The following is a 24,807-nucleotide window of genomic DNA, read 5'->3' as shown; positions in this document are numbered from 1 at the left end:
GAATCGCAGCACGCCAGGCCTCCCTGCCCATCACCAACTCCTAGAGTTCACTCAGACTCAAGTCCATCGAGTCAGTGATGCCATCCAGCCATCTCATCCTCTGTCATCCCCTTCTCCTCCTGCCCCCAATCCCTCCCAGCATCAAAGTCTTTTCCAATGAGTCAACTCTTCGCATGAAGTGGCCAAAGTACTGGAGTTTCAGCTATAGCATCAGTCCTTCCAAGAACATCCAGGACTGATCTCCTTGAGAATGGACTGGTTGGATCTCCTTGCAGTCCAAGGGACTCTCAAGAGTCTTCTCCAACACCACAGTTCAAAAGCATCAATTCTTCGGTGCTCAGCTTTCTTCACAGTCCAACTCTCACATTCATACATGACCACTGGAAAAAACATAACCTTGACTAGACGGACCTTTGTTGGCAAAGTAATGTCTCTGCTTTTCAATATGCTATCTAGGTTGGTCATAACTTTCCTTCAAAGGAGTAAGCGTCTTTTAATTTCATGGCTGCAGTCACCATCTGCAGTGATTTTGGAGCCCCCAAAAATAAAGTCTGATTCCACTGTTTCCCGATCATTATTAGAGAAATGCAAATCAAAACTACAATGAGATATCATCTCACACAAGTCAGAATGACCATCATCAAAAAGTCTGCAAATGGTTAGTGCTGGAGACGGTGTGGAGAAAAGGGAATGCTCTTGCGCTGTTGGTGGGAATGTACATTGATATAGCCACTATGGAAGATGGTATGGAGATTCCTTTAAAAAAAAAAAAAACTAGGAATAAAACCACCAAATGACCCTGCAATCCCACTCCTAGGGATATACCCTGAGAAACCAAAATTGAAAAATTCACATGTATCCCATTGTTCATTGCAGCACTATTTACAATAGCTAGAACATAGAAGCAACCTAGATGTCCATCAACAGATGAGTGGATAAAGCAGTTGTGGTACATATACACAATGGAATATCACTCAGCCATAAAAAGGAATGCATTTGAGTCAGTTCTAATCGAATGGATGAACCTAGAACCTATTATACAGAGAGAAGTAAGTCTAAAAGAGGAAGATAAATATCATATTCTAACGCATATATACAGAATCTAGAAAAACGGTAGTGAAGAATTTATTTACAGGGCAGCAATGGAGAAACAGACATACAGAATAGACTTATGGACATGGGGAGAGGAGAGGAGAGGGTGAGATGTATGAAAAGAGTAACATGGGAACTTACATTACCATATGTAAAATAGATAGCCAAAGAGAATTTGCTGTATGGCTCAGGGAACTCAAACAGGGGCTCTGTATCAACCTAGAGGGATGGGATGGGGAGAGGATGGGAGGGAGGTTCAAAAAGGAGGGGATATATGTGTACCTGTGGCTGATTCATGTTGAGGTTTGACAGAAAACAACAAAATTCTATAAAGCAAGTATCCTTGAATAAAAACAATTAATTAAAAAATGTTTTACAAATTTACCCTAAAACATATAGGAAAGAACAAAAGGCCAAGAATAGGCAAAACACTTTTAAAGAAAAAGATGGCAGAAGGGAGGAAGAACCTGCCCTACCAAACAATGAGACATATTCCAAAACTACAGCAATTAAAATAACCTAATATCAGGCCTGCTCTACTAGATTTCAAGACTTTTTTTTTTTTTTTGGCTGTATTGTGCAGCTGGCAGGACCTTAGTTCTCTGACCAGGAATTGAACCTGGGCCCCCAGCAGTGAAAGCCCAAAATCCTAACCACTGGACCACCAGGGAATTCCCAAGACTTATTCTAAAACCAGAGATATAGTCATTAATAAATCATTATATTTGTGCAGAATAGACAAAATGGAAAAGAAAAAAAAGAGCCAGGATTAGTACCTGACATTTATGAAACTTTGATATAATCATGGCAGGTCAATGAGGAAAGAAATAACAATTCAAAAGTCAAAATTTTTAAATTCCAGATAAATTAAGGGGTTAGAACAAAATTTTAAAAAAACATTAAAATATAGAGAAAATATATGCCTATCTTTATGATATTCAAATAGGAAGGATTTCTTAAACCAGACCCAAAAAGCTCTAACCATAAAGAAAGTATTGACAATCTTTACTACACTACAACCAAGATTGGTTCTTCAAAAAATACCTCATAGGAAGTGAAAGGAAAATATATAAACTTGCAGAATGTATTTGAAACATTTATGACTGATAAGAGATGGGTATAAAGATGTAAAGAAATCCCTTTTAAAAATAAAATAAATAATATACAAGTAAATAAATAAGCAACCTAATAGAAACCAGAGCAAATGACATGAAAAGATTTTTCATGGAAGTCAAAATAGGCATGGCCACTGACATATAAAGAGGTACTCAACCTCATTAGTAACCTGGAAAATGCAAATTATGCCCACAAGTAGATACCATTAAATATTCATTCAATTGGGAAAAATTAAGATGTTTCAGAGTTCACTCATCAGTGAGTACTTTTATATATTGCTAACAGTAGTGTAAATTGGTAAAACCCCTAGGAAAACAAGTTGCTTTGGAGGCTGGAAGTCTGGAATCAGAATGCCAACAAGGTCAGTTTCTTTTGAGTGCTCTCTTCCTGGCTCACCGACCATTATCTTCTCACTATATCCTCACAGTGTGGACTTCTTATAAGACCACAATCCTATTAAATTAAAGTCCCAACCTCATAACCTTATTCAACTTTAATTACTTCTTAAAGACCCTATCTTGAGATAAAGCACCATAACCATTGGGGTTTATGATGAATTTGGGGAGGCCACAACTGGACAGTTCAGTTCAGTTCAGCCACTCAGTTGTGTCCAACTCTTTGTGACCCCATGAATCGCAGCACGCCAGGCCTCCCTGTCTATCACAAACTCCAGGAGTTCACAGACTCACATCCATCGAGTCAGTGATGCCATCCAGCCATCTCATCCTCTGTCATCCCCTTCTCCTCCTGCCCCCAATCCCTCCCAGCATCAGAGTCTTTTCCAATAAGTCAGCTCTTGGCATGAGGTGTCCAAAGTACTGGAGTTTCAGATTCAGCATCATTCCTTCCAAAGAAATCCCAGGGCTGATCTCCTTCAGAATGGACTGGTTGGATCTACTTGCTTTCCAAAGGACTCTCAAGAGGCTTCTCCAACACCACAGTTCAAAAGCATCAATTCTTCAGCATTCAGCCTTCTTCACAGTCCAACTCTCACATCCATACATGACCACTGGAAAAACCATATCCTTGACTAGACGGACCTTTGTTGGCAAAGTAATGTCTCTGCTTTTCAATATGCTATCTAGGTTGGTCATAACTTTTCTTCCAAGGAGTAAGAGTCTTTTAATTTCATGGCTGCAATCACCATCTGCAGTGATTTTGGAGCCCCAAAAAATAAAGTCTGACACTGTTTCCACTGTTTCCCCATCTATTTCCCATGAAGTGATGGGACTGGATGCCATGATCTTCGTTTTCTGAATGTTGAGCTTTAAGCCAACTTTTTCACTCTCCTCTTTCACTTTCATCAAGAGGCTTTTTAGTTCCTCTTCACTTTCTGCCATAAGGGTGGTGTCATCTGCATATCTGAGGTTATTGATATTTCTCCTGGCAATCTTGATTCCAGCTTGAGTTTCTTCCAGTCCAGCGTTTGTCATGATGTACTCTGCATATAAGTTAAATAAACAGGGTGACAATATACAGCCTTGATGTACTCCTTTTCCTATTTGGAACCAGTCTGTTGTTCCATGTTCAGTTTTAACTGTTGTCTCTTGACCTGCATACAGATTTCTCAAGAGGCAGATCAGGTGGACTGGTATTCCCATCTCTTTCAGAATTTTCCACAGTTTATTGTGATCCACACAGTCAAAGGCTTTGGCATAGTCAATAAAGCAGAAATAGATGTTTTTCTGGAAGTCTCTTGCTTTTTCCATGATCCAGCGGATGTTGGCAATTTGATCTCTGGTTCCTCTGCCTTTTCTAAAACCAGCTTGAACATCAGGAAGTTCACGGTTCACGTAGTGCTGAAGCCTGGCTTGGAGAATTTTGAGCATTACTTTACTAGCGTGTGAGATGAGTGCAATTGTGCGGTAGTTTGAGCATTCTTTGGCATTGCTTTTCTTAGGAATGGGAATGAAAACTGACCTTTTCCAGTCCTCCGGCCACTGCGGAGTTTTCCAAATTTGCTGGCATATTGAGTGCAGCACTTTCACAGCATCATCTTTCAGGATTTGAAATAGCTCAACTGGAATTCCATCACCTCCACTAGCTTTGTTCATAGTGATGCTTTCTAAGGCCCACTGGACTTCACATTCCAGGATGTCTGGCTCTAGGTCAGTGATCACACCATCGTGATTATCTGGGTCATGAAGATCTTTTTTGTACAGTTCTTCTGTGTATTCTTGCCACCTCTTCTTAATACCTTCTGCTTCTCTTAGGTCCATACCATTTCTGTCCTTTATCAAGCCCATCTTTGCATGAAATGTTCCCTTGGGATCTCTAATTTTCTTGAAGAGATCTCTAGTCTCTCCCATTCTGTTGTTTTCCTCTATTTCTTTGCACTGATCGCTGAAGAAGGCTTTCTTATCTCTTCTTGCTATTCTTTGGAACTCTGCATTCAGATGCTTATATTTTTCCTTTTCTCCTTTGCTTTTCGCTTCTCTTCTTTTCACAGCTATTTGTAAGGCCTCCACAGACAGCCATTTTGCTTTTCTGCATTTCTTTTCCATGGGGATGGTCTTGATCCCTGTCTCCTGTACAATGTCACAAATCTCATTCCATAGTTCATCAGGCACTCTATCTATCAGATCTAGGCCCTTAAATCTATTTCTCACTTCCACTGTATAATCATAAGGGATTTGATTTAGGTCATATCTGAATGGTCTAGTGATTTTCCCTTCTTTCTTCAATTTAAGTCTGAATTTGGTAATAAGGAGTTCATGATCTGAGCCACAGTCAGCTCCTGGTCTTGTTTTTGTTGACTGTATAGAGCTTCTCCATCTTTGGCTGCAAAGAACATAATCAATCTGATTTTGGTGTTGACCATCTGGTGATGTCCATGTGTAGAGTCTTCTCTTGTGTTGTTGGACGAGGGTGTTTGTTATGACCAGTGCATTTTCTTGGCAAAACTCTATTAGTCTTTGCCCTGCTTCATTCCATATTCCAAGGCCAAATTTGCCTGTTACTCCAGGTGTTTCTTGACTTCCTACTTTTGCATTCCAGTCCCCTATAATGAAAAGGACATCTTTTTTGGATGTTAGTTCTAAAAAGTCTTGTAGGTCTTCATAGAACCGTTCAACTTCAGCTTCTTCAGCATTACTGGTTGGGGCATAGACTTGGATTACTGTGATATTGAATGGTTTGCCTTGGAAACGAACAGAGATCATTCTGTCGTTTTTGAGATTGCATCCAAGTACTGCATTTCGGACTCTTTTGTTGACCATGATGGCTACTCCATTTCTTCTGAGGGATTCCTGCCCACAGTAGTAGATATAATGGTCATCTGAGTTAAACTCACCCATTCCAGTCCATTTCATTTTGCTGATTCCTAGAATGTCGACATTCACTCTTGCCATCTCTTGTTTGACCACTTCCAATTTGCCTTGATTCATGGACCTGACATTCCAGGTTCCTATGCAATATTGCTCTTTACAGCATTGGACCTTGCTTCTATCACCAGTCACATCCACAGCTGGGTATTGTTTTTGCTTTGGCTCCATCCCTTCATTCTTTCTGGAGTTACTTCTCCACTGATCTCCAGCAGCATATTGGGCACCTACTGACCTGGGGAGTTCCTTTTTCAGTATCCTATCATTTTGCCTTTTCATACTGTTCATGGGGTTCTCAAGGCAAGAATACTGAAGTGGTTTGCCATTCCCTTCTCCAGTGAACCACATTCTGTCAGATCTTTCCACCATGACCCGCCCGTCTTGGGTTGCCCCACGGGCATGGCTTAGTTTCTTTTAGTTAGACAAGGCTGTGGTCCTAGTGTGATTAGATTGACTAGTTTTCTGTGAGTATGGTTTCAGCGTGTCTGCCCTCTGATGCCCTCTTGCAACACCTACCATCTTACTTGGGTTTCTCTTACCTTGGAAGTGGGGTATCTCTTCACGGCTGCTCCAGCAAAGCGCAGCCACTGCTCCTTACTTTGGACGAGGGGTATCTCCTCACCGCCCCCGTTCCTGACCTTCAACGTGGGATAGCACCTCTAGGCTTTCCTGCGCCTGCGTAGCCACCGCTCCTTGGACGTCGGGTTGGTCCTCCCGGCCGCTGCCCCTGGCCTCGGGCGTGGGGTTGGTCCTCCTGGCTGCCGCCCCTGGCCTCGGACTTGGGTAGCTCTTCTCTGCCGTTCTGCACCGTTGCAGCCTGGCACTCTCAGCCGCTGCCCCTGACCTCGGACGTGGGGTAACTCCTCTGGGCCGCCCTCCCGGCTTCCGCCCCTGACCTCGGACGTGGGGTAGCTCCTCTCGGCCCCGCTTAGTGCGCCGGTCGCAGCCGCCGTCGCGCTTAGTGCGCCGGTCGCAGCCGCCGTCGCGCTTAGTGCGCCGGTCGCAGCCGCCGTCGCGCTTAGTGCGCCGGTCGCAGCCGCCGTCGCGCTTAGTGCGCCGGTCGCAGCCGCCGTCGCGCTTAGTGCGCCGGTCGCAGCCGCCGTCGCGCTTAGTGCGCCGGTCGCAGCCGCCGTCGGACAAGTAACACCAATTACCAGGTGCTCAAGGCCACATCGGAGAAGGCAATGGCAACCCACTCCAGTACTCTTGCCTGGAAAATCCCATGGTTGGAGGAGCCTGGTAGGCTGCAGTCCATGGGGTCACTAAGAGTCGGACACAACTGAGCGACTTCACTTTCACTTTTCACTTTCCTGCATTGGAGAAGGAAATGGCAACCCACTCCAGTGTTCTTGCCTGGAGAATCCCAGGGACGGGGGTAACCCCAGTGGGCTGCTGTCCATAGGGTCACACAGAGTCGGACACGACTGAAGCGACTTAGCAGCAGTAGCAAGGCCGCATATACAGAAGGATGTTTAAAGCAGTGTTGTTCATAGTATCAAGAAATGCAAGCAACTCCATGCCCACTCAATAAATTGGAAAATAAAATTTGATATATTTAAACAACAAAATATCATACAGCAAGGGAAACGAATGAAATATAGTTAAATGCAATACCATGAATACATCCTAGTGAACTGAGATTGGGAAGAAAAGACTATTTCAGATGTTTCCCACTTTCAGTATTATACTCTTATAGAGTTCAAAAGCTAGCAAAATTAAAGAATACGTTATTTAGTCATATATATAATTTAAATAAAGCCATGATTTTAGGTAAATGATGATAGACACAAAATTCAGGTAAAGTGTCATTTCTCTCTCTCTTTTTTAAGGATTTATTGATTAGCTGCTCTGGGTCTTAGTTGCAGCACACAGATCTTTGATCTTCATTGCAGCATGCGGGGTCTTTAATTGTAACCTGTGGGATCTTGTTTTTTTTCCTTAGTTGTGGCATGTGGAGTCTCCTATTGATAGTTGTGGTATATGGGATTGAGTTCGACTGGGGACTGAACTCAACCCTCTTAGCCACTGGACCACCAGGGAAGTCCCTAAATAGATGGTCATTTCTAAGGTTTGGGCAGTGAAGCAATGAAATATTGGAAAGGAAGACATAGTATATATGAAACAGAGATGCTACAGCCAGCTCATCCTGTCTCACAAAAGCCAATTGTTAAATTTTCTGGTATTTTGAGAGCCACTTGTTAGACAGCTTATAGTTTGCAGTCAACTATGTATATACATACACCATGGAAATAAGTAAACACCAAAACCAGAGCCACATTTTTTTTTCAGGTAGCTGGTTGCTGAACACTTAGTAGCATACCACTGTCTGCAACTTGGCATGAAGTCAAGGGGGTTGGTCAGGCTCACTGCTGCTAGAATCTAAGCGTCCTGGAGAGGCAGGAGTCAGGGATGGTTAGGGTTAACAAGCCAAAGAAAGAAGCTACACTGACCCAAAACCAGGGGGGAGGGAGGGAAGGCCAGCGGCAGGTATAGAAACTAAGATATGAATATCAGAAAACCAGAGAATGGAGAGAAGGGAGTGCCAAGCCAAGAAGACAAGAAGGAGACTGGTCTTGGAGAGCCCCAGAGACAGGCAAGTGCTATAAGCCATGGGTCGCCTGGTCAGGCTGGCTTTTGACAGGGTGACCAATCAGCTGATGGGGTTTGGTTGCTGTAGAACATTCCTCCTGCAGGAAGCAGGTCTGCAGCAGCCACTGAAAGTGTCTCCAAGCAGAGGGCTTTAATGTCACTGAATTTCAGTGTAACGGGAATGTCTCAGGCTAGTAGAGACTGGCTGAGGAGCATGGCTTCCTGAAAACACCTGTAGTGGTCAGGGACCAACTACTGGTGGGAGGCAACCCACCAGCCTGCCTGTGCCAGTCCAAGTCTGCAGAAGGATGGGGTGACTGTCCACTAAGGAGTGGCTCCTGTGGTCTCTGCCCCACAAGGGCAGCCAGAAAGTGGAAAGTGTTAGTCACTCAGTCGTGTCTGATTCTTTGTGACCCCATGGACTGTACACAGCCCACCAGTTTCCTCTGTCCATGGGATTTTCCAGGCAAGAATACTGGAGTGGGTTGCCTATTTCCTTCTCCAGGGGATCTTCCTGACTCAGGGATTGAAACTGGGTCTCCTGCATTGCGGGCAGAGTCTTTACTGTCTGAGCCACTGTCTGAGGGACTGGTTCCTGTAGGCTCTGTCCCACAGGGCAGCCCAAGCAAGTCCCAATTGCAGAGTTGAGAGAGCCTGGGGTGCCCCCTTGAGGTTCTCTCATGTTGCTGTTTTTGTTCAGTCGCTTCTGTCTTGTCTGACTCTTTGCAGCCCCATGGACTGCAACATGCCAGGCTTCCCTGTCCTTCACTATCTCCCAGAATTTGCTCAAACTCATTTCCGTTGAGTCAATGTTGCCATCCAACCATCTCATCCTCTATCTCCCACTTCTCCTCTTGCCTTCAATCTTTCCCAGCATCAGGGTCTTTTCCAATGAGTCATCAGGTGGCCAAAATATTGGAGCTTCAGCATCAGTTCTTCCAAAGAATATTCAGGGTTGATTTCCTTTAGGATTGACTGGTTTGATCTCCTTACTGCCCAAGGGACTCTCAAAAGTCTTTTGAAAGCATCACAGTTCAAAAGCATCAATTCTTTGGTGCTCAGCCTTCTTCACAGTCCAACTCTCACATCCGTACATGACTACAGGAAAAACCATAGCTTTGACTATAGGGACCTTTGTCTGCAAAGTGATGGCTCTGCTTTTTAATACACTGTCTCAGCTTGTCATGGCTTTTCTTCCAAAGAGCAAGCGACTTTTAATTTCATGGCTGCAGTCACCATCCACAGTGATTTTGGAGCCCAAGAAAATAAAGTCTGTCACTGTTTCCATTATTTTCCCTTCTATTTGCCATGAAGTGATGGGTTGTCACTGAAGTTGGGGCTCACTCCACTCCAGCCATCACAGGAGTCGGGGGGTGAGGGGGTGCACCAAGCTATAGGTCCACCTTTAACATGAGCCTGCAGCTATGACCCTGGGCTTGTCAGGCAGGACTAGCAAGCATGTTCCTCAGGACAGCCAGGAACCCATGTGTGATGGAGAATCTTATGTGTCAATTTTAATGGGCACAGGATCCCCAAATAATCAAATATTTTTTCTGGGTGTGTTTGTGAGTGCTCTTGAATGAAATGAATATTTAAATTGCTAGACTGAGTAAAGCAGATTGCCTTCTGTAACGCCAAATGCTTGAACAGAACAAAAAGGTTGACCCTCTCTCAAATTAAGTGAACTCTCCCTGCCTAAATGTTGAGTAAGTCCACGCTCATGGCCATTCTCAGCAGATGGTCTTGCCTCCACCTTCTTGAGAAAAGCATTTGACAGGAGTTCCTGCAATGTCCCTTCTCTCCCCCATTCAAATGTCTCTGAATCTCGATTCATCCTTTTCTCTGTCCCTCCAAAAAAAAAAAAAAAGGTCCTTAATCCCTTGATATAAAGGCAAAGCTCTTGAGGGTGCAGTGTCCACAGCCAACTCAAATCCACACATGGAGATGAGGTCCCAAGGTTCTGCATGGTCATTTGGGAGCAGCAACACTTCACTGGAGTGCTTCTTGCCTCTGGACTTTTTCCCATGGGATGATCTCAGGGGACCAGCCCTGGCTAAGGAAGATGCCTGCCCCCCACCCCCAGGCATCCAGAAGGCAGGCCAGAGCCCAGGGCAGCCTCTCGAGCAGGTCCCTCATGCCATGCAAGACCATCCTTTTAAACTAGGCTTTTCCCATCCAGTCCTCCTTCCTCCCTTGGAGACAATTCACCTTGTTTGCACTTGTATATTCAATCTTTTTTTCTCTTCTGAATCCTTACCCTTGGTTTAAAATACACTTAAAGCTGGTTTTAGAAAAGGCAGAGGAACCAGAGCCCAAATTGCCAACATCCGCTGGATCATGGAAAAAGCAAGAGAGTTCCAGAAAAACATCTATTTCTGCTTTATTGACTATGCCAAAGCCTTTGACTGTGTGGATCACAATAAACTGTGGGAAATTCTGAAAGAGATGGGAATACCAGACCACCTGACCTGTCTCTTGAACAATTTGTATGCAGGTCAGGAAGCAATAGTTAGAACTGGACATGGAACAACAGACTGGTTCCAAATAGGAAAAGGAGTACATCAAGGCTGTATATTGTCACCCTGTTTATTTAACTTCTATGCAGAGTACATCATGACAAACGCTGGGCTGGAAGAAGCACAAGCTGGAATCAAGATTGCCAGGAGAAATATCAATAACCTCAGATATGCAGATGACACCACCCTTATGGCAGAAAGTGAAGAGGAACTAAAAAGTCTCTTGATGAAGGTTAAAGAGGAGAGTGAAAAAGTTGGCTTAAAGCTCAACATTCAGAAAACGAAGATCATGGCATCCAGTCCCATCACTTCATGGGAAATAGATGGGGAAACAGTGGAAACAGTGTCAGACTTTATTTTGGGGGGCTCCAAAATCCAGATGGTGACTGCAGCCATGAAATTAAAAGACACTTACTCCTTGGAAGAAAAGTTATGACCAACCTAGATAACATATTCAAAAGCAGAGACATTACTTTGCCAACAAAGGTCCGTCTAGTCAAGGCTATGGTTTTTCCTGTGGTCATGTATGGATGTGAGAGTTGGACTGTGAAGAAAGCTGAACACTGAAGAATTGATGCCTTTGAACTGTGGTGTGGAGAAGACTCTTGCGAGTCCCTTGGACTGCAAGGAGATCCAACCAGTCCATTCTGAAGGAGATCAGCCCTGGAATTTCTTTGGAAGGACTGATGCTTAAGCTGAAGCTCCAGTACTTTGGCCACCTCATGTGAAGAGTTGACTCATTGGAAAAGACTCTGATGCTGGGAGGGATTGTGAGCAGGAGGAGAAGGGGACAACAGAGGACGAGATGGCTGGATGGCATCACTGATTCGATGGACGTGAGTCTGAGTGAACTCCAGGAGTTGGTGATGGACAGGGAGACCTGGCGTGCTGCGATTCATGGGTTCCCAAAGAGTCGGACACGACTGAGCGACTAAACTGAACTGAACTGAACTGAACTGAAAACTCTTCCAGCCTGAATTGTCCCCATCTCAATCCTGCTGTTCCCTCTGTTACTGCTTTAACTGTCTCCTTTCCTTCCCAGGCAGTTTCTTTGAGAGAGTAGCCAGCACTCATACCAGAAGTCAACCTGACCCTTCCCTCACTCTTGAATTCTGGCTTCTATATCCAACCCAACCCACTGGCACTGCTCTATAGGGACTGCTAAACATCTAAGTCATCAAATGCAAGGATCACTTCAATCCTCCTGGGGTTGGCTCTTTACCTGTGTTTGGGGTGTTAGCTTAAAAAATATTCACAACCTACAAGTTAAAAGTTATGTTTTATTCAATGGGAATTTTTAGGACTTCAAGCCCAGGAGGCAACATCTCAAGTAACCCTGATACAGCTGCTCCAAGGAAGCCAGGCAGGGGGCCAGGTTACACAGTTTTGTAACAAAGGGCTGGTAAGTCTGATGTCAAAAGACTATTGTTATTTAAAGAAAACCAGATATCTCAAGGAATTTAGCACTTTTATTTGTATGGGAAGATGCAAGAGTCTAGGCTCACAGAAATCATTCCTTTGATATGCATCCACCTATCTGGGGCCCGTATTCTGTGTTTGCACATCCTGAATTTCCTTGGGGCTCACAATGGGGCATGGCTATAGTCTGAGGCTGCTAAATGGCTGGTATTCTTTCCTTCCTAAATTCCCTCAAGCTCATCAGCTCTCCATCTGTGGTGGCTAATCACTACTGGCTGTGACTTCCTTTGTTTAGTGATATGTCAGGAAATATTCCATTTCTCAAGGGGAATGGAAAGAAACAATGTACCCAGAATACTAGCAAAGGAGCAGGATCGTGCGAATTCTAATCAAAAAAGGTAGATGCAAGGAGAAGGTAGTTCTTGGGCATGAGAGTCCGGGCTAAGAAGTCCAACCTCACCCACCCACCTTGCCACCTGGAAGCTGGCACATGACCCAACTAAAGGAATTGACAAGTTTCCTCATAGGCAGATGTTATCATACCCCTCACACAATAAAGGAAACTGAGGCTCAGGAAGTTAAAATAAAAACCCTCTAGAAAACGAAGATCATGGCATCTGATCCCATCACTTCATGGCAAATAGATGGGGAAACAGTGGAAACAGTGTCAGACTTTATTTTTGGGGGCTCCAAAATCACTACAGATGGTGACTGCAGCCATGAAATTAAAAGACACTTACTCCTTGGAAGAAAAGTTATAACAAACCTAGATAGCATATTCAAAAGCAGAGACATTACTTTGCCAACAAAGATCCGTCTAGTCAAGGCTATGATTTTTCCAGTGGTCGTGTATGGATATGAGAGTCAGACTGTGAAGAAAGCTGAGCGTGGAAGAATTGATGCTTTTGACCTGTGGTGTTGGAGAACTCTTGAGAGTCCCTTGGACTGCAAGGAGAACCAACCAGTCCATTCTGAAGGAGATCAGCCCTGGAATTTCTTTGGAAGGAATGATGCTGAAGCTGAAACTCCAGTACTTTGGCCACCTCATGCGAAGAGTTGACTCATTGGAAAAGACTCTGATGCTGGGAGGGATTGAGGGCAAGAGGAGAAGGGGACGACAGAGGATGAGATGGCTGGATGGCATCAATGACTCGATAGACGTGAGTCTGAGTGAACTCCAGGAGTTGGTGATGGACAGGGAGGCCTGGCGTGCTGCGATTCATGGGTTCCCAAAGAGTCGGACACGATTGAGCGACTGAACTGACTGACAGAACTGAGATTCCCCAAAGTTACACAAGGAGTGAGGATCAGAGCTCCTTCCACACATAGTGTTGCAGAAACCAGTAATCGATAAACCAAGCACCACACTCGGAGAGTTGGAGAACTCAGGTTTGTTAAGCCAGCAGACCCAGAGGAGTTAACACTCCAAGCTCTGAGCCCTGAACAAAGGAGTTAAGGAGTTTTTATAGACAGACTATAGTGGACAGCATTAGCTGCCAACAGGTTGATTTAAACTAAGGCGTTTCACACGCACAGAAACAGGGGTCAAAACGGAGAGATGAATGGCTGACCTTTACATGGGCAGGCGTGATTAAGCAGGATTGCAGGGGCTGGCCAATTGCAAAGAGCGGGACAAGGGTGCGTGAGATAAGCTCCAGTTCCTAGTATTGTAAGTCCTCACTTTCTGAGGCTACATGACCTACATGACCCAGACTTTGCAAGGAGCAAACTGAGTTACAGAGGCAGAACGAGCAGGAGTTTATGTAAAATTTTAACTTTTCCTCTTCACTAACACATTTATAAAGTACTTATTTGTCTCTCTGTACTAGAACGTAAACTTTTCAAGGACAATGGTCTTTGTTTTCCTCTCTGATATCTCCTAAAAGTGTCTGGCTCATATTCAAATTGTTTAATGAATGACACACTGTATGGACACCTTAGGATGCAGTCAAGAACAAAGCTCTTTCCTTAATGCCAATTATCCCATTGAAGTGCCAGCTGCGACCTTTGCACCGCTGTATGGCTCCATCTGGTGGCAGTGTCTCTCTCCTCCCAGGGCGGTCCCAAGTTTACTCGGAACTACTTAGCTTGATTCTCGCTGAGTGCGCATCGGACCAAAATCAAAGAGCACAAACTCAGAGCAGGAAATTGTAGCTCTGAGACGCATCATCAGTAGCCAGTAAGCAGAAGCACCTAGCTCACGTGGTGCAGGTTCAGCCTATGGCGCTCCTGATGTTCTCCAACTCGCTCCCTTCCGCTCCTCGCTCCTTCTCTCTCGACAAGATGGCCACACCGGCAGTACCGGCGAGCGCGCCTCCTGCCACCCCATCCGAAGCCCCAGCTGCGGCTTCATCTCCGGCCTCGGCCCCGGTCCCGGCCCCAGCCCCAGCCTCAGCCTCTGCCCCGGCTCCATCGCCGGCTCCGGCTGCAGCTTCATCGCCGGCTCCCGCGTCATCTTCAGACCCGGCAGCAGCAGCGGCTATGACCGCGGCTCCGGGCCAGACCCCGGCCTCAGCGCCAGCCCCAGCGCAGACCCCCGCACAGTCTCTGTCTGGCCCTGCTATCCCAGGCCCCTTCCCCGGCGGCCGCGTGGTCCGGCTGCACCCGGTCATTTTGGCCTCCATCGTGGACAGCTACGAGCGACGCAACGAGGGAGCTGCCCGAGTTATCGGGACCCTGCTGGGTGAGTGGTCAGGGGAAATTGACGTTCTCCTCTACTTCCCACCTCCTTTTATCTTGTTCCCCTGTCTTCTCACTCCCTTGTAGTTATTTGTTGAATAAGTGTGCCACGTGACTCACGTTTTATTTTTAATCTTCACAGTACCATTTCACTTCGTGTTACTAGTCCTGATCGACGAAAAATGTGTTCACACCCTTACTGGGACATCAAAAACCTTTTGACTCCCTAAACCCAGTGACCAAGTTTTTCCCCCTTACCTACTACTGGTCTTTATTTTCCAAGTGCTAACCGAGAAGTTTTTTCTAACTAGTTGGCAACGGAGTGGGGACATCTGTAGAAAGATATCCCTCTCAGCATCTAACCAGTTTGGCAGGAACCCATTTGAATTTCAGTATTCTGCTTTCTTAAACGTCTAAGCCTGATCCTCCTTTCCTCGCTCTAATACTAGTCACCAGTGAAATATTGACCCCCGTTCCCCCAGTGTAGACTCTGATTCTTTGTTTGGACACAAACAATTAATACAATACAAATCTATTCTTTGTATTAACGATCACATTTAGAAATAACGTTTTTCCCTGCCATGTTCCAAATTTGAGGAATGGGTATTTTATGTTAGAGTAAAACCAAGAAACCATAAAAAAGGGGTTTCTGACAATGTATTCTTTTCTCTGGGGACTTCTGGTCCCATCAAATTAATTTTCACTCCATCTTGATCACAGATATGGGGCACTTTTGTGATTCCACTGTAGTCACATTTATGATTTCTGTTTCTTTTTTTTTTTTTTTTTTTCCCCGTTTGGTCATTCAACAAATATTTATTGAGTTCTTTTTTTTTTTTTTTTTTTTTTTTCATTTTATTTTATTTTTAAACTTTACATAACTGTATTAGTTTTGCCAAATATCAAAATGAATCCGCCACAGGTATACATGTGTTCCCCATCCTGAACCCTCCTCCCTCCTCCCTCCCCATTCCATCCCTCTGGGTCATCCCAGTGCACCAGCCCCAAGCATCCAGTATCGTGCATCGAACCTGGACTGGCAACTCGTTTCATACATGATATTTTACATGTTTCAATGCCATTCTGCTTTCTGTTTCTTAACCCTTGAACTTGTAATAGTTTCCATTGTAAAAGACAATTGGTGTGTTAAGAAGAGGACAATAGTTGTGGCCAGACTTCTGCAAACGTTAGGGAAGTCTCTTTCCTTCAGGGGCTTGCTGAAGATGTCTAAGTGTGCTGACACAGACTAGGTATGAAGCAGCTGTTGGCTGCTGTCGTCCACACATCAGGCACACTCCTGACACACATTCTCTCTCTTTGAGAGTGTAGCATTTTACGGAAACTTCAGTTGATCCATTATCTTACAAACATTGCCATAGCTATCTCAAACCAAGCCTTTGTATTCTCTTTGCTTGTTCTTCCTTATTTTTCCTTTAAGTTCCACTCATTTTCCAGGTTCCCAGGAAAAGTTTTTACTCTGTCCTTCATCCCACAACCCCACCCTCACCTCTACTCATAATCTCCCAAAGTGTGAAAGTGTTAGTCGCTCAGTCCTGTTGGACTCTTTGTGACCCCATGGACTGTATGGTCTGTAGCCTGCCAGGCTCTTCTGTCCATGGAATTCTCCGAGAATACTGGAGTGGGTTGCCGTTTCCTTCTCCAGGGGATCTTCCTGACCCAGGGATCGAACCCCGGTCTCCTGGTTGTAGGCAGAGTATTTACAGTCTGAGCCACCAGGGAAGTCCCAATCTCCCACAGTATGCCAGAATTCTGTAATGATGCCCTGCCTTGAGCTTCTGTAATAAATGACTCTTGCATCATTGACTTGGCTCTCAAGAAATACTATTTTATTGTTTCAGCTGCACTGTCAGATTTCCCAAATTCTCTAGAGCTATTAATTAAAGAAACAATTCTAAATTCTCCACCCTAGGCTTGTATTCAGTTCAGTTCAGTTGCTCAGTCGTGTCCGACTCTTTGCGACCCCATGAATCGCAGCACGCCAGGCCTCCCTGTCCATCACCAACTCCTGGAGTTTACTCAGACTCATGTCCATTGAGTCAATGATGCCATCCAGCCATCTCATCCTCTATCGTCCCCTTCTCCTCCTGCCCTCAGTCTTTCCCAGCATCAGGGTCTTTTCCAGTGAGTCAGCTCTTCGCATAAGGTGGCCAAAGTATTGGAGTTTCAGCTTTAGCATCAGTTGTTCCAATGAACACCCAGGGCTGATCTCCTTTAAGATGGACTGGTTGGATTTCCTTGCAGCCCAAGGGACTCTCAAGAGTCTTTTCCAACACCACAGTTCAAAAGCATCAATTCTTCTGCGCTCAGCTTTCTTTATAGTCCAACTCTCACATCCATACGTGACCACTGGAAAAACCATAGCTTTAGCTAGATGGACCTTTGTTGGCAAAGCAATGTCTCTACTTTTTAATATGCTGTCTAGGTTGGTCATAACTTTCCTTCCAAGAAATAAGCGTCTTTTAATTTCATGGCTGCAATCACCATCTGCAGTGATTTTGGAGCCCCAAAAAATAAATTCTGACACTGTTTCCACTGTTTCCCCATCTATTTTCCATGAAGTGATGGGACCAGATGCCATGATCTTCATTTTCTGAATGTTGAGCTTTAAGCCAACTTTTTCACTCTCCTCTTTCACTTTCATCAAGAGGCTTTTTAGTTCCTCTTCACTTTCTGCCATAAGGGTGGTGTCATCTGCATATCTGAGGTTATTGATATTTCTCCTGGCAATTGTGATTCCAGCTTGTGCTTCTTCCAGCCCAGCGTTTCTCATGATGTACTCTGCATAGAAGTTAAATAAGCAGGGTGACAATATACAGCCTTGACATACTCCTTTTCCTATTTGGAACCAGTCTGTTGTTCCATGTCCAGTTTGAACTGTTGCTTCCTGACCTGCATATAGGTTTCTCAGGAGGCAGGTCAGGTGGTCTGGTATGCCCATCTCTTTCAGAATTTTCCACAGTTTATTGTGATCCACACAGTTAAAGGCTTTGGCATAGTCAATAAAGCAGAAATAGGTTTGTATTAGGTGCCCCCAAATATTACAGTGACCCGAGTTAGACCAACTGTAATCTAGATTTTCAGCTCCTTTTCCAGAATGGAATCATGGTACAATGCTAGATGTTACAGAGGCAATGCCTACTGAAGAGTGAAGCACAGATTCTGCTTTAGCAAGAACTTAAAAATTTTAAGTTCTTTAAGTTTTAATTCTAAGTTTTTAGCAGAACTTAGAAATTTTAAGTTAGAAAGCAATTCATGAGACATATTCCATTTGGTTAAATTAAATCACTAGTACCTTTTATGTGCCATAAAACTATTAAACACTTAGAATTCAAAAGCTGATAAAACAAATGCCACTCTTAACCTTAGATTCAAGATGAAGATATACTCTTATATGCAAGTAACTGGAGTATAATGTGATAAATGCTCTAATAGAAGGGAGCCATAATGGCATGCAAGTAGAGAAGACTATTTCAGAAGCTCAGAGTGGTCAAGTCTGTTGACAAGAGGTCAAATAAGATAAAGAGTATGTATGCATACTACTATATATAAAGTAAACAAGAACTTATTGTATAGCATAGGGAACTATACTTAGTATTCATAGAAAAGAATCTGAAAAAGAATATGTGTGTTATAACTGAATCACTTTTCTGTACACTTGTAACATTGTAAATCAACTGTACTTCAATTAAAAAGAAAAAGTATCATTGGGTTTGGGGATATAGTTTCAGCCAAGAGGGCAGAAACCACAGTGAAGTGGGATTAAACAGACACTGATGGGTCGGGAGCAACAGTGTAGTCTGATGGAGAGGAAGGTACCTGAAGCCTAGCAGGAGGGGCTAGTAGGTTAGGGTAAAAATGGAGCAATCCAGGGACTGGGAGTCTTAGTGAGGTCAAGAAACAATGTAGCAGGAATAAAAATATCAGAACTAGGAAAATAAAAGTTTGTGGTGTGATGTTTAGGGTTCACAGGGAGAAGTTTTCTGGATGATGGTAGGGTTAAGGTTATGACTGGGACCATATGGCTGCAGGGAGGTGCAGGGGAAGCTCCCTAAAAGTGTGCTCTGAGGATGGGCTACTACATGAGTGGTCTACATAGACACGGTTGGAATCCTCCAGGCAGCTCTCAGGTGAAATTATATTAAGGAGAAAGTCCAGAGGCCAAAAGACGAAGATCTTACAGTGAAGATCTGGAGCAGGACAGGTAGCAGGAAGTGAGGCAAAAGGAGGCCCTGAGAAGGAAGAATAGACCCTGTTAAAGAGAGAGTTGGAGATAACTCTGGAGTTTGAGTTCTCTGGAAAATCCAGCTTCCATTGGTGCACATGGCTGAAACTTGGGAGCTTATGAGCTCAGTGTGGATTTTTGTTATTGTTCCTTGACTTCGAGGAGACCTCTTGAAAGCGTTTGGGGCAGTTGGAAGCCCAGGTTTTATAACACTTGGACTACTCTCTCTCACAGGAACCGTTGACAAGCACTCAGTGGAAGTCACCAATTGCTTTTCAGTGCCACACAATGAGTCAGAAGATGAGGTGAGTGGGGATTTGAGCCCCCCATGCGGTCTATAGCTATTCCTTTGCCATGTGGTCTATAGCTATTCCTTTGCCAGGCTCTCTGTGAGGCCCTCCTACACCAAGTGTGCCATGCTCATAACTAGAACTGCAGTTCAAAGAGCTTTGTTCCATTTGGACATATTTGCCGGGCTTCTTGTCTTTGTTGGGAGTGGCCTCTTGTCCTCTTCACCCATTTTGCTGTGGACTTGTGGCTTCTTAGCCTTCTTCCTGCCCTTCTTCTTAGGTGGCTGTTGACATGGAGTTTGCCAAGAACATGTATGAGTTGCACAAGAAAGTCTCTCCAAACGAGCTCATCCTGGGCTGGTAAGTTGGGATGGGGGTGGAACATCTCAGTGGTCGATCGCCAGCGCCTTTTGCCAGCTGACTAGCTATCATACTTCCTCTTTTGGAGACAGGGCATTGAATGTGTATTGTCTCAAGGAGCTAGGAATTCTGTGTGTTTTGCTGGCACTTCTGATCCTGTGAGGCCAGGAATACTCACTTTGAGCTGCAGCTTCTGAGTGAGTTGTTTTTGCCTCGCTGGTGACTTAGAGTTTTTCATGAGCTTTTAAGTCAGCCTTGTTTTATTTGATTTAATAAAATTATCAGTGCACTTTTTTTTTTCCCCTCAATGTTGTCCCTGGGGGTATAACACTACAAGGGTGTCAGGTACCCAGAGACACCCATGCCACCATCCTGTTTAGTATTGATGTCACATGTAGACATGAGTCCACGAGTCTTCTGTTTTCCAGGTACGCTACAGGCCATGACATCACGGAGCACTCAGTGCTGATCCACGAGTACTACAGCCGAGAAGCCCCCAACCCCATTCACCTCACGGTGGACACCAGCCTCCAGAACGGCCGCATGAGCATCAAGGCCTACGTCAGGTGACCAGGGGCTTGGGCCGCAAGGGCATGAAGGCTCCTTCGTTCATGCTAAGCCTGGGTAACACCCGCCTCCACCCCATGCCGGTGTCATCCTTCAATTGCAACCTGCTGCCTCCTAAGGAAGCCCCTGCCTCACTCTCGGCAGTTATCACTGGAGAGGTTTTACTCAGAAAGAAACTGTCCCTGAAGTTACCACTTGCTGACCCTTGCCTGCCCAGACTTCTGCTCATTGCTGATAGCCAGTTTCCAAGGGCAGCCCTTTAGGTATTTGAGCAAGCTTGTCTTTCTTGTCATCTTTTCTAGAAGTTAACTCATACACAGCTCCTACTGCCGATCCTCACATGGTGTGCTGGCCAGGATTCTTCTCCATGTTCATTGATTTTCTGAATTGCCCTTTTGTCATTATCCCTAAAACTGTGCATAGAACACAGGGCAGTACAGATTAAAGAATGGCTGTCCTTACCTTACACATGTCTATTAATCCTGGATATAGTACAGTTTGAATGACAGTAACATTGTTCTGTTGGCACGTTGAGCTTGCAGGCAGCAGGAATGCTGGGTAATGGGGGATGTTGGGAAAGGCTGTAGTGGCATGCCAGAAAAGAGTTGAAAGGATTATATTTTCTCCTTGGAATGACACCCTTTGTTAGTGCGTCTCTTAACAACACTTAACTTTGTGCTGTTTCTGTGTCTGACACTGAAGTGACCGGTTAACCATTATGCGGTGGGACAGATGTGGTGCATGTCAGTTCTTACAGGCCAGTTATTGTACCACTAAACTCTAGCTGTTGCCTGATTTCTTAGCCTTTCCAAATATTTCAGACTCCTGCAGATCCAACGAAAGTGGATAGTTGACTAAGTAAAGGCAGTCTCCTTTACTGAGATTAATTATTGCATCCAGTCTAATCTTGATGGACCAGAATAGATTTTTTTTTTTCAGTGCTGATGAGTGCTTCTCTGTCCCAGAAGAGACCTGTCCTGTCACTTCTTTCTGTGGGGAAGGATGTCTAGGCACCCAGTTCCACAGGGATATTCAGTGTCCTGTCCTCTTCACTGAGATTTCAGTGTGTGAAGTAATCCTCTGTAAAGGGTCCAGGCCCCATCCAAATGCTGAGTCCATTCTCTCAGGCCAAGAGTTGGGTGTGTGGAAAGAGCTAAGGGAAAAAAGTGGCTTGTTCTCTTTAGACCTCTGGGCTTCATCTGGTCCAACCTTCTCATATCAGAACCTTGGAAGCCATACTCTTGATATGACTGCTTTCCCAGCCAGGACCAAACATGGAAACTGTCCCCCAAAGCCATCTGTTAACCTTGACTTCTGTCTCCCCAGCACTTTAATGGGTGTTCCTGGGAGGACCATGGGGGTGATGTTCACCCCTCTGACAGTGAAATACACGTATTACGACACTGAACGCATTGGAGGTAAGTGACCTCCCCATTTCTAGGTCCTGGACATTTTTCAAGGGAGGGGATTTCTATATAACAAGGATGGAGGACCTTGGGTGGGTTAAGAGCAACCATTGATCTAAGGTTTGTATGGGACGCAAGGAATTATTTGAGAAGTTGTTAGAGGTGGGAAATCATCAGCCCCAGAGGCTACGTGGTCATTCATATAAGACCAAAACCAGTGATTAGCATCCTGGGTGCAGGGGTTGAACTCTCTTAGAAGAAAGAAAAGGTAGTAAGGGCAGAGTGGGGGGAGTTTGGGGAAGCTGACTGAGCCCAGAAGGAGGTAGAGTTCACTTTTCTGATGGGATGGCTGAATTCTCTGTCTCTTCTACCCCACCTGCTCCCACAGTTGACCTGATCATGAAGACCTGTTTTAGCCCCAACCGGGTGATTGGCCTCTCCAGTGACTTGCAGCAAGTGGGCGGGGCTTCCGCTCGCATCCAGGACGCCCTCAGCACAGTGTTGCAGTATGCGGAGGACGTGCTGGTGAGGACGGGAGGAGAGGGGCGTGGGTCTCCACTGTGAGGCGGCAGGGGCTGCACTGGCGAAGCCACGGTCTCAGAGACAGGAATTAACTGTGCCGCATTGACTCTTTTGGTGCTCAGTCTGGAAAGGTGTCAGCCGACAATACCGTGGGCCGCTTCTTGATGAGTCTGGTTAACCAAGTACCCAAAATAGTTCCCGAGGACTTCGAGACCATGCTCAACAGCAACATCAATGTGAGTGCCGTCCCTGGGCTTCTGGGAGCCTGCGCCTCAGCACATACACGTGTGAAAGGGGTTGGGGGAGGTGGCCTGGGGAGGACAGAGGAGGCAGGGCAGCACTTTTGGCCCCCTTGCAGTCCAAGCTGTGAGGAAGACAGCACAGGTGCTCAGATTCTCCTCCTGCCATTTCTTGGCTTCCCATGGCTCAGGTGTATCAGAAATGAGAAGGTGTTCTCAGGCATTTCCGTTTTGTCTTCCTCCTCCTCATGATCAGCCTCTCCCAGCTTTCATTTGCCCAGGACTGCCTTACCCTCAGTGTCCATCATACAGCTGGCCAGCCTTTCTGCTTACTCTCTACCTAGCCCCGCACTCATCCTGGATTCCTTCTCTTCTAGGACCTGTTGATGGTGACCTATCTGGCCAACCTCACACAGTCACAAATTGCCCTCAATGAGAAGCTTGTGAACCTGTGAAGGGGCCTCAGGCAGCCCTCCTGCCACGCTGGACCCCAGCCAAGCCCAGGACCCAGAATGGAGTGAAGGAGAAATGGTGTCTTTGTGGTCTGAGTCACACTGAGTCAATCAACTGCTTGTGACTCTAAATAAACATAGACTACCTTTTGTTAAGTGAATTCCATCTAATGTGAGTTTCCCTCTGGGTGGAAGAGAAAAGGCAGTTCTGGAGCTCACCCAGGAACTAGGAAGTGAGTACTTTGGTGGAAGCTGGTCGTGTGTGTGTGGCCTGAATCCAGCTCTGGATTTCTTTCTTGTGCCACTGTCTGCTTCATAGTTTAGTGGCCCAGTGAAATAATTGCTCTCATAAAGCAAAAATACAACATAACGGGAACATAAGGGCTGACCAGAGTCTGTCAGAGTCTATGTAAGACATGATATCTGAGCTGATGTTTTTTTTTAAAACCAGAAAATCCGAAAAGGGTGACTGGGACAAAGGAAGTACATGGAAAATTGCTTAACCTGTTTAGAATCTAAGAAGGCAGGAGCCAGACCACAAGGGCCCACAACCTGTGGAGGTTGGATTTTTATCCTGGAAGTTGTGGGAAGGCATTGGATAATTAGATTTGGATTTCAGGAAGATTACTGGGTACTGGGTAGAGGAAGGAGAGAAAGGGAGAAAAACAGAAGGCAGAGAGAGAGGCAGAGGGTCACTGTGATTGTCAAGAGATGACGAGAGCCCAGGTTCAGGCCGGGCCTTGGGGGTGGTGACAGAGACTTGGGTTCAGGAGGCAGACTCCAAGGAGGACCTGGAGTCCGGTTGACACTTGGATGGTGAGAGATGGGGGCAGTTTGGGATGTTGCCTGGTTTCTGATAAAGGTGATAGAAGGGCTGGTGATACTTGAAAACCCTGGCTGCTCGAGAGTGGTAGAAGCTGAGGATGCAGAGGTAGGGTTACAGGGTAGTTTAGCAAATGGTGAAGTCTTAAATGCAAATAAATGTGACTTATTTTGTAAACTGGGGCCACACCAGATGTTTTGAGGAAAGGCTGAAGAATTCAAGTTACGTGTTGGCTCATGTAATACTTATCAAATGCTAAGTGTGCTAAGCAAGAGGTCCTGGTGCCTGCTTAGAACCTGCAGGGGGGACAAAGAGACCATCACTTTGGGAATCATAAGATGTTACAGGTCGTGGAAGACTTCCAGTTAGGAAATGAAATCTAAGCTGGACTTGAAGAATGAGAAAGAGGCAGATTGAAAAAGAAAAGAAAGGAAAATAGGGCATTCTAGACAAAAAACAGTGTGTGCAAAGGCTTGGAGGAAGACTGTCACCGAACGTTGCTCCGTTGTTGCCCACCCTGGCCACAGAGTTGTTTATAAGACAAGAACAGTCCTCTGTGCCTACAAGGATGCTCAATTTTTCTTTCCCCAGGCTTTGCCTATGTGTGCACGTTTGTTTTTTCTATGAAATGTGTTTTCACACATTCTCTTTGTATGTGGTTGTGCCTTTGCTAAAAACACTGCAGTGTGTCTGGGTGTGACATCATGTGTTACTTGAGTCCTGTGATACCACACTTCCCTGATTTTCTCCCAACACTCTTACAAACTGGTCCTTCCTCCTCTGATATCCCCCATCCCATCCCACCCCCAACAAGCTCCATTCCCCAGGGTTCCATCTTGAGCCCTCTGCCTGGAGGAGCTGAGAGAAGCTTGGGGCTGATTACTCCCTCTGCGTGAATGATGCCTAGGCTCCAACTCTGGCTGAAATTCAGAACTGGTTTCCTGATTCCAGAAATACCATATCTCTCACCTGGATGTCTCAGAAGCATCTTAAATTCAGCATGTTTCATATTCAGTTGACTCTTCCTCCCCAACAAATCACTTCCTCAGGGAATAACACAACCATGTACGCGGTTGTCAAAGCCCAGAAAGCCTGGGTGAATCCTTAATTCCCCCACCCACCATCATGCCTCAAACAGTTCATCACAACTCAGCCATCCCTCTTGCCCTCT

The 24,807-nt window shown here is 45.2% G+C and overlaps 1 protein-coding gene across 1 annotated transcript; it reads left to right on the top strand.

Annotated features, from left to right (window-relative positions):
• Positions 1 to 14,213: 14,213 nt before the first annotated feature.
• Positions 14,214 to 22,974, top strand: EIF3F (eukaryotic translation initiation factor 3 subunit F). The gene is made up of 8 exons (XM_055548736.1): positions 14,214 to 14,738; positions 19,212 to 19,282; positions 19,548 to 19,627; positions 20,056 to 20,193; positions 21,521 to 21,612; positions 21,989 to 22,125; positions 22,245 to 22,358; positions 22,739 to 22,974. The coding sequence occupies exons 1-8, from the start codon at positions 14,276 to 14,278 to the stop codon at positions 22,814 to 22,816; spliced, it is 1,173 nt and encodes a 390-aa protein (XP_055404711.1). The 5' UTR covers positions 14,214 to 14,275; the 3' UTR covers positions 22,817 to 22,974.
• The last annotated feature ends 1,833 nt before the right edge of the window (positions 22,975 to 24,807 follow it).

This window comes from Bubalus kerabau, chromosome 15 (genome assembly GCF_029407905.1).
Source record: "Bubalus kerabau isolate K-KA32 ecotype Philippines breed swamp buffalo chromosome 15, PCC_UOA_SB_1v2, whole genome shotgun sequence".
Lineage (NCBI taxonomy): Eukaryota > Metazoa > Chordata > Mammalia > Artiodactyla > Bovidae > Bubalus > Bubalus kerabau.
This window is presented reverse-complemented; position numbering and strand designations above follow the sequence as displayed.

Coding starts and splice junctions, on each gene's coding strand:
- EIF3F (XM_055548736.1), top strand. CDS start 14,276: ATGGCGCTCCTGATGTTCTCCAACTCGCTCCCTTCCGCTCCTCGCTCC. Junction 19,283..19,547: donor ACAATGAGTCAGAAGATGAG/GTGAGTGGGGAT, acceptor CCTTCTTCTTAG/GTGGCTGTTGACATGGAGTT. Junction 22,126..22,244: donor AGTATGCGGAGGACGTGCTG/GTGAGGACGGGA, acceptor TTTGGTGCTCAG/TCTGGAAAGGTGTCAGCCGA.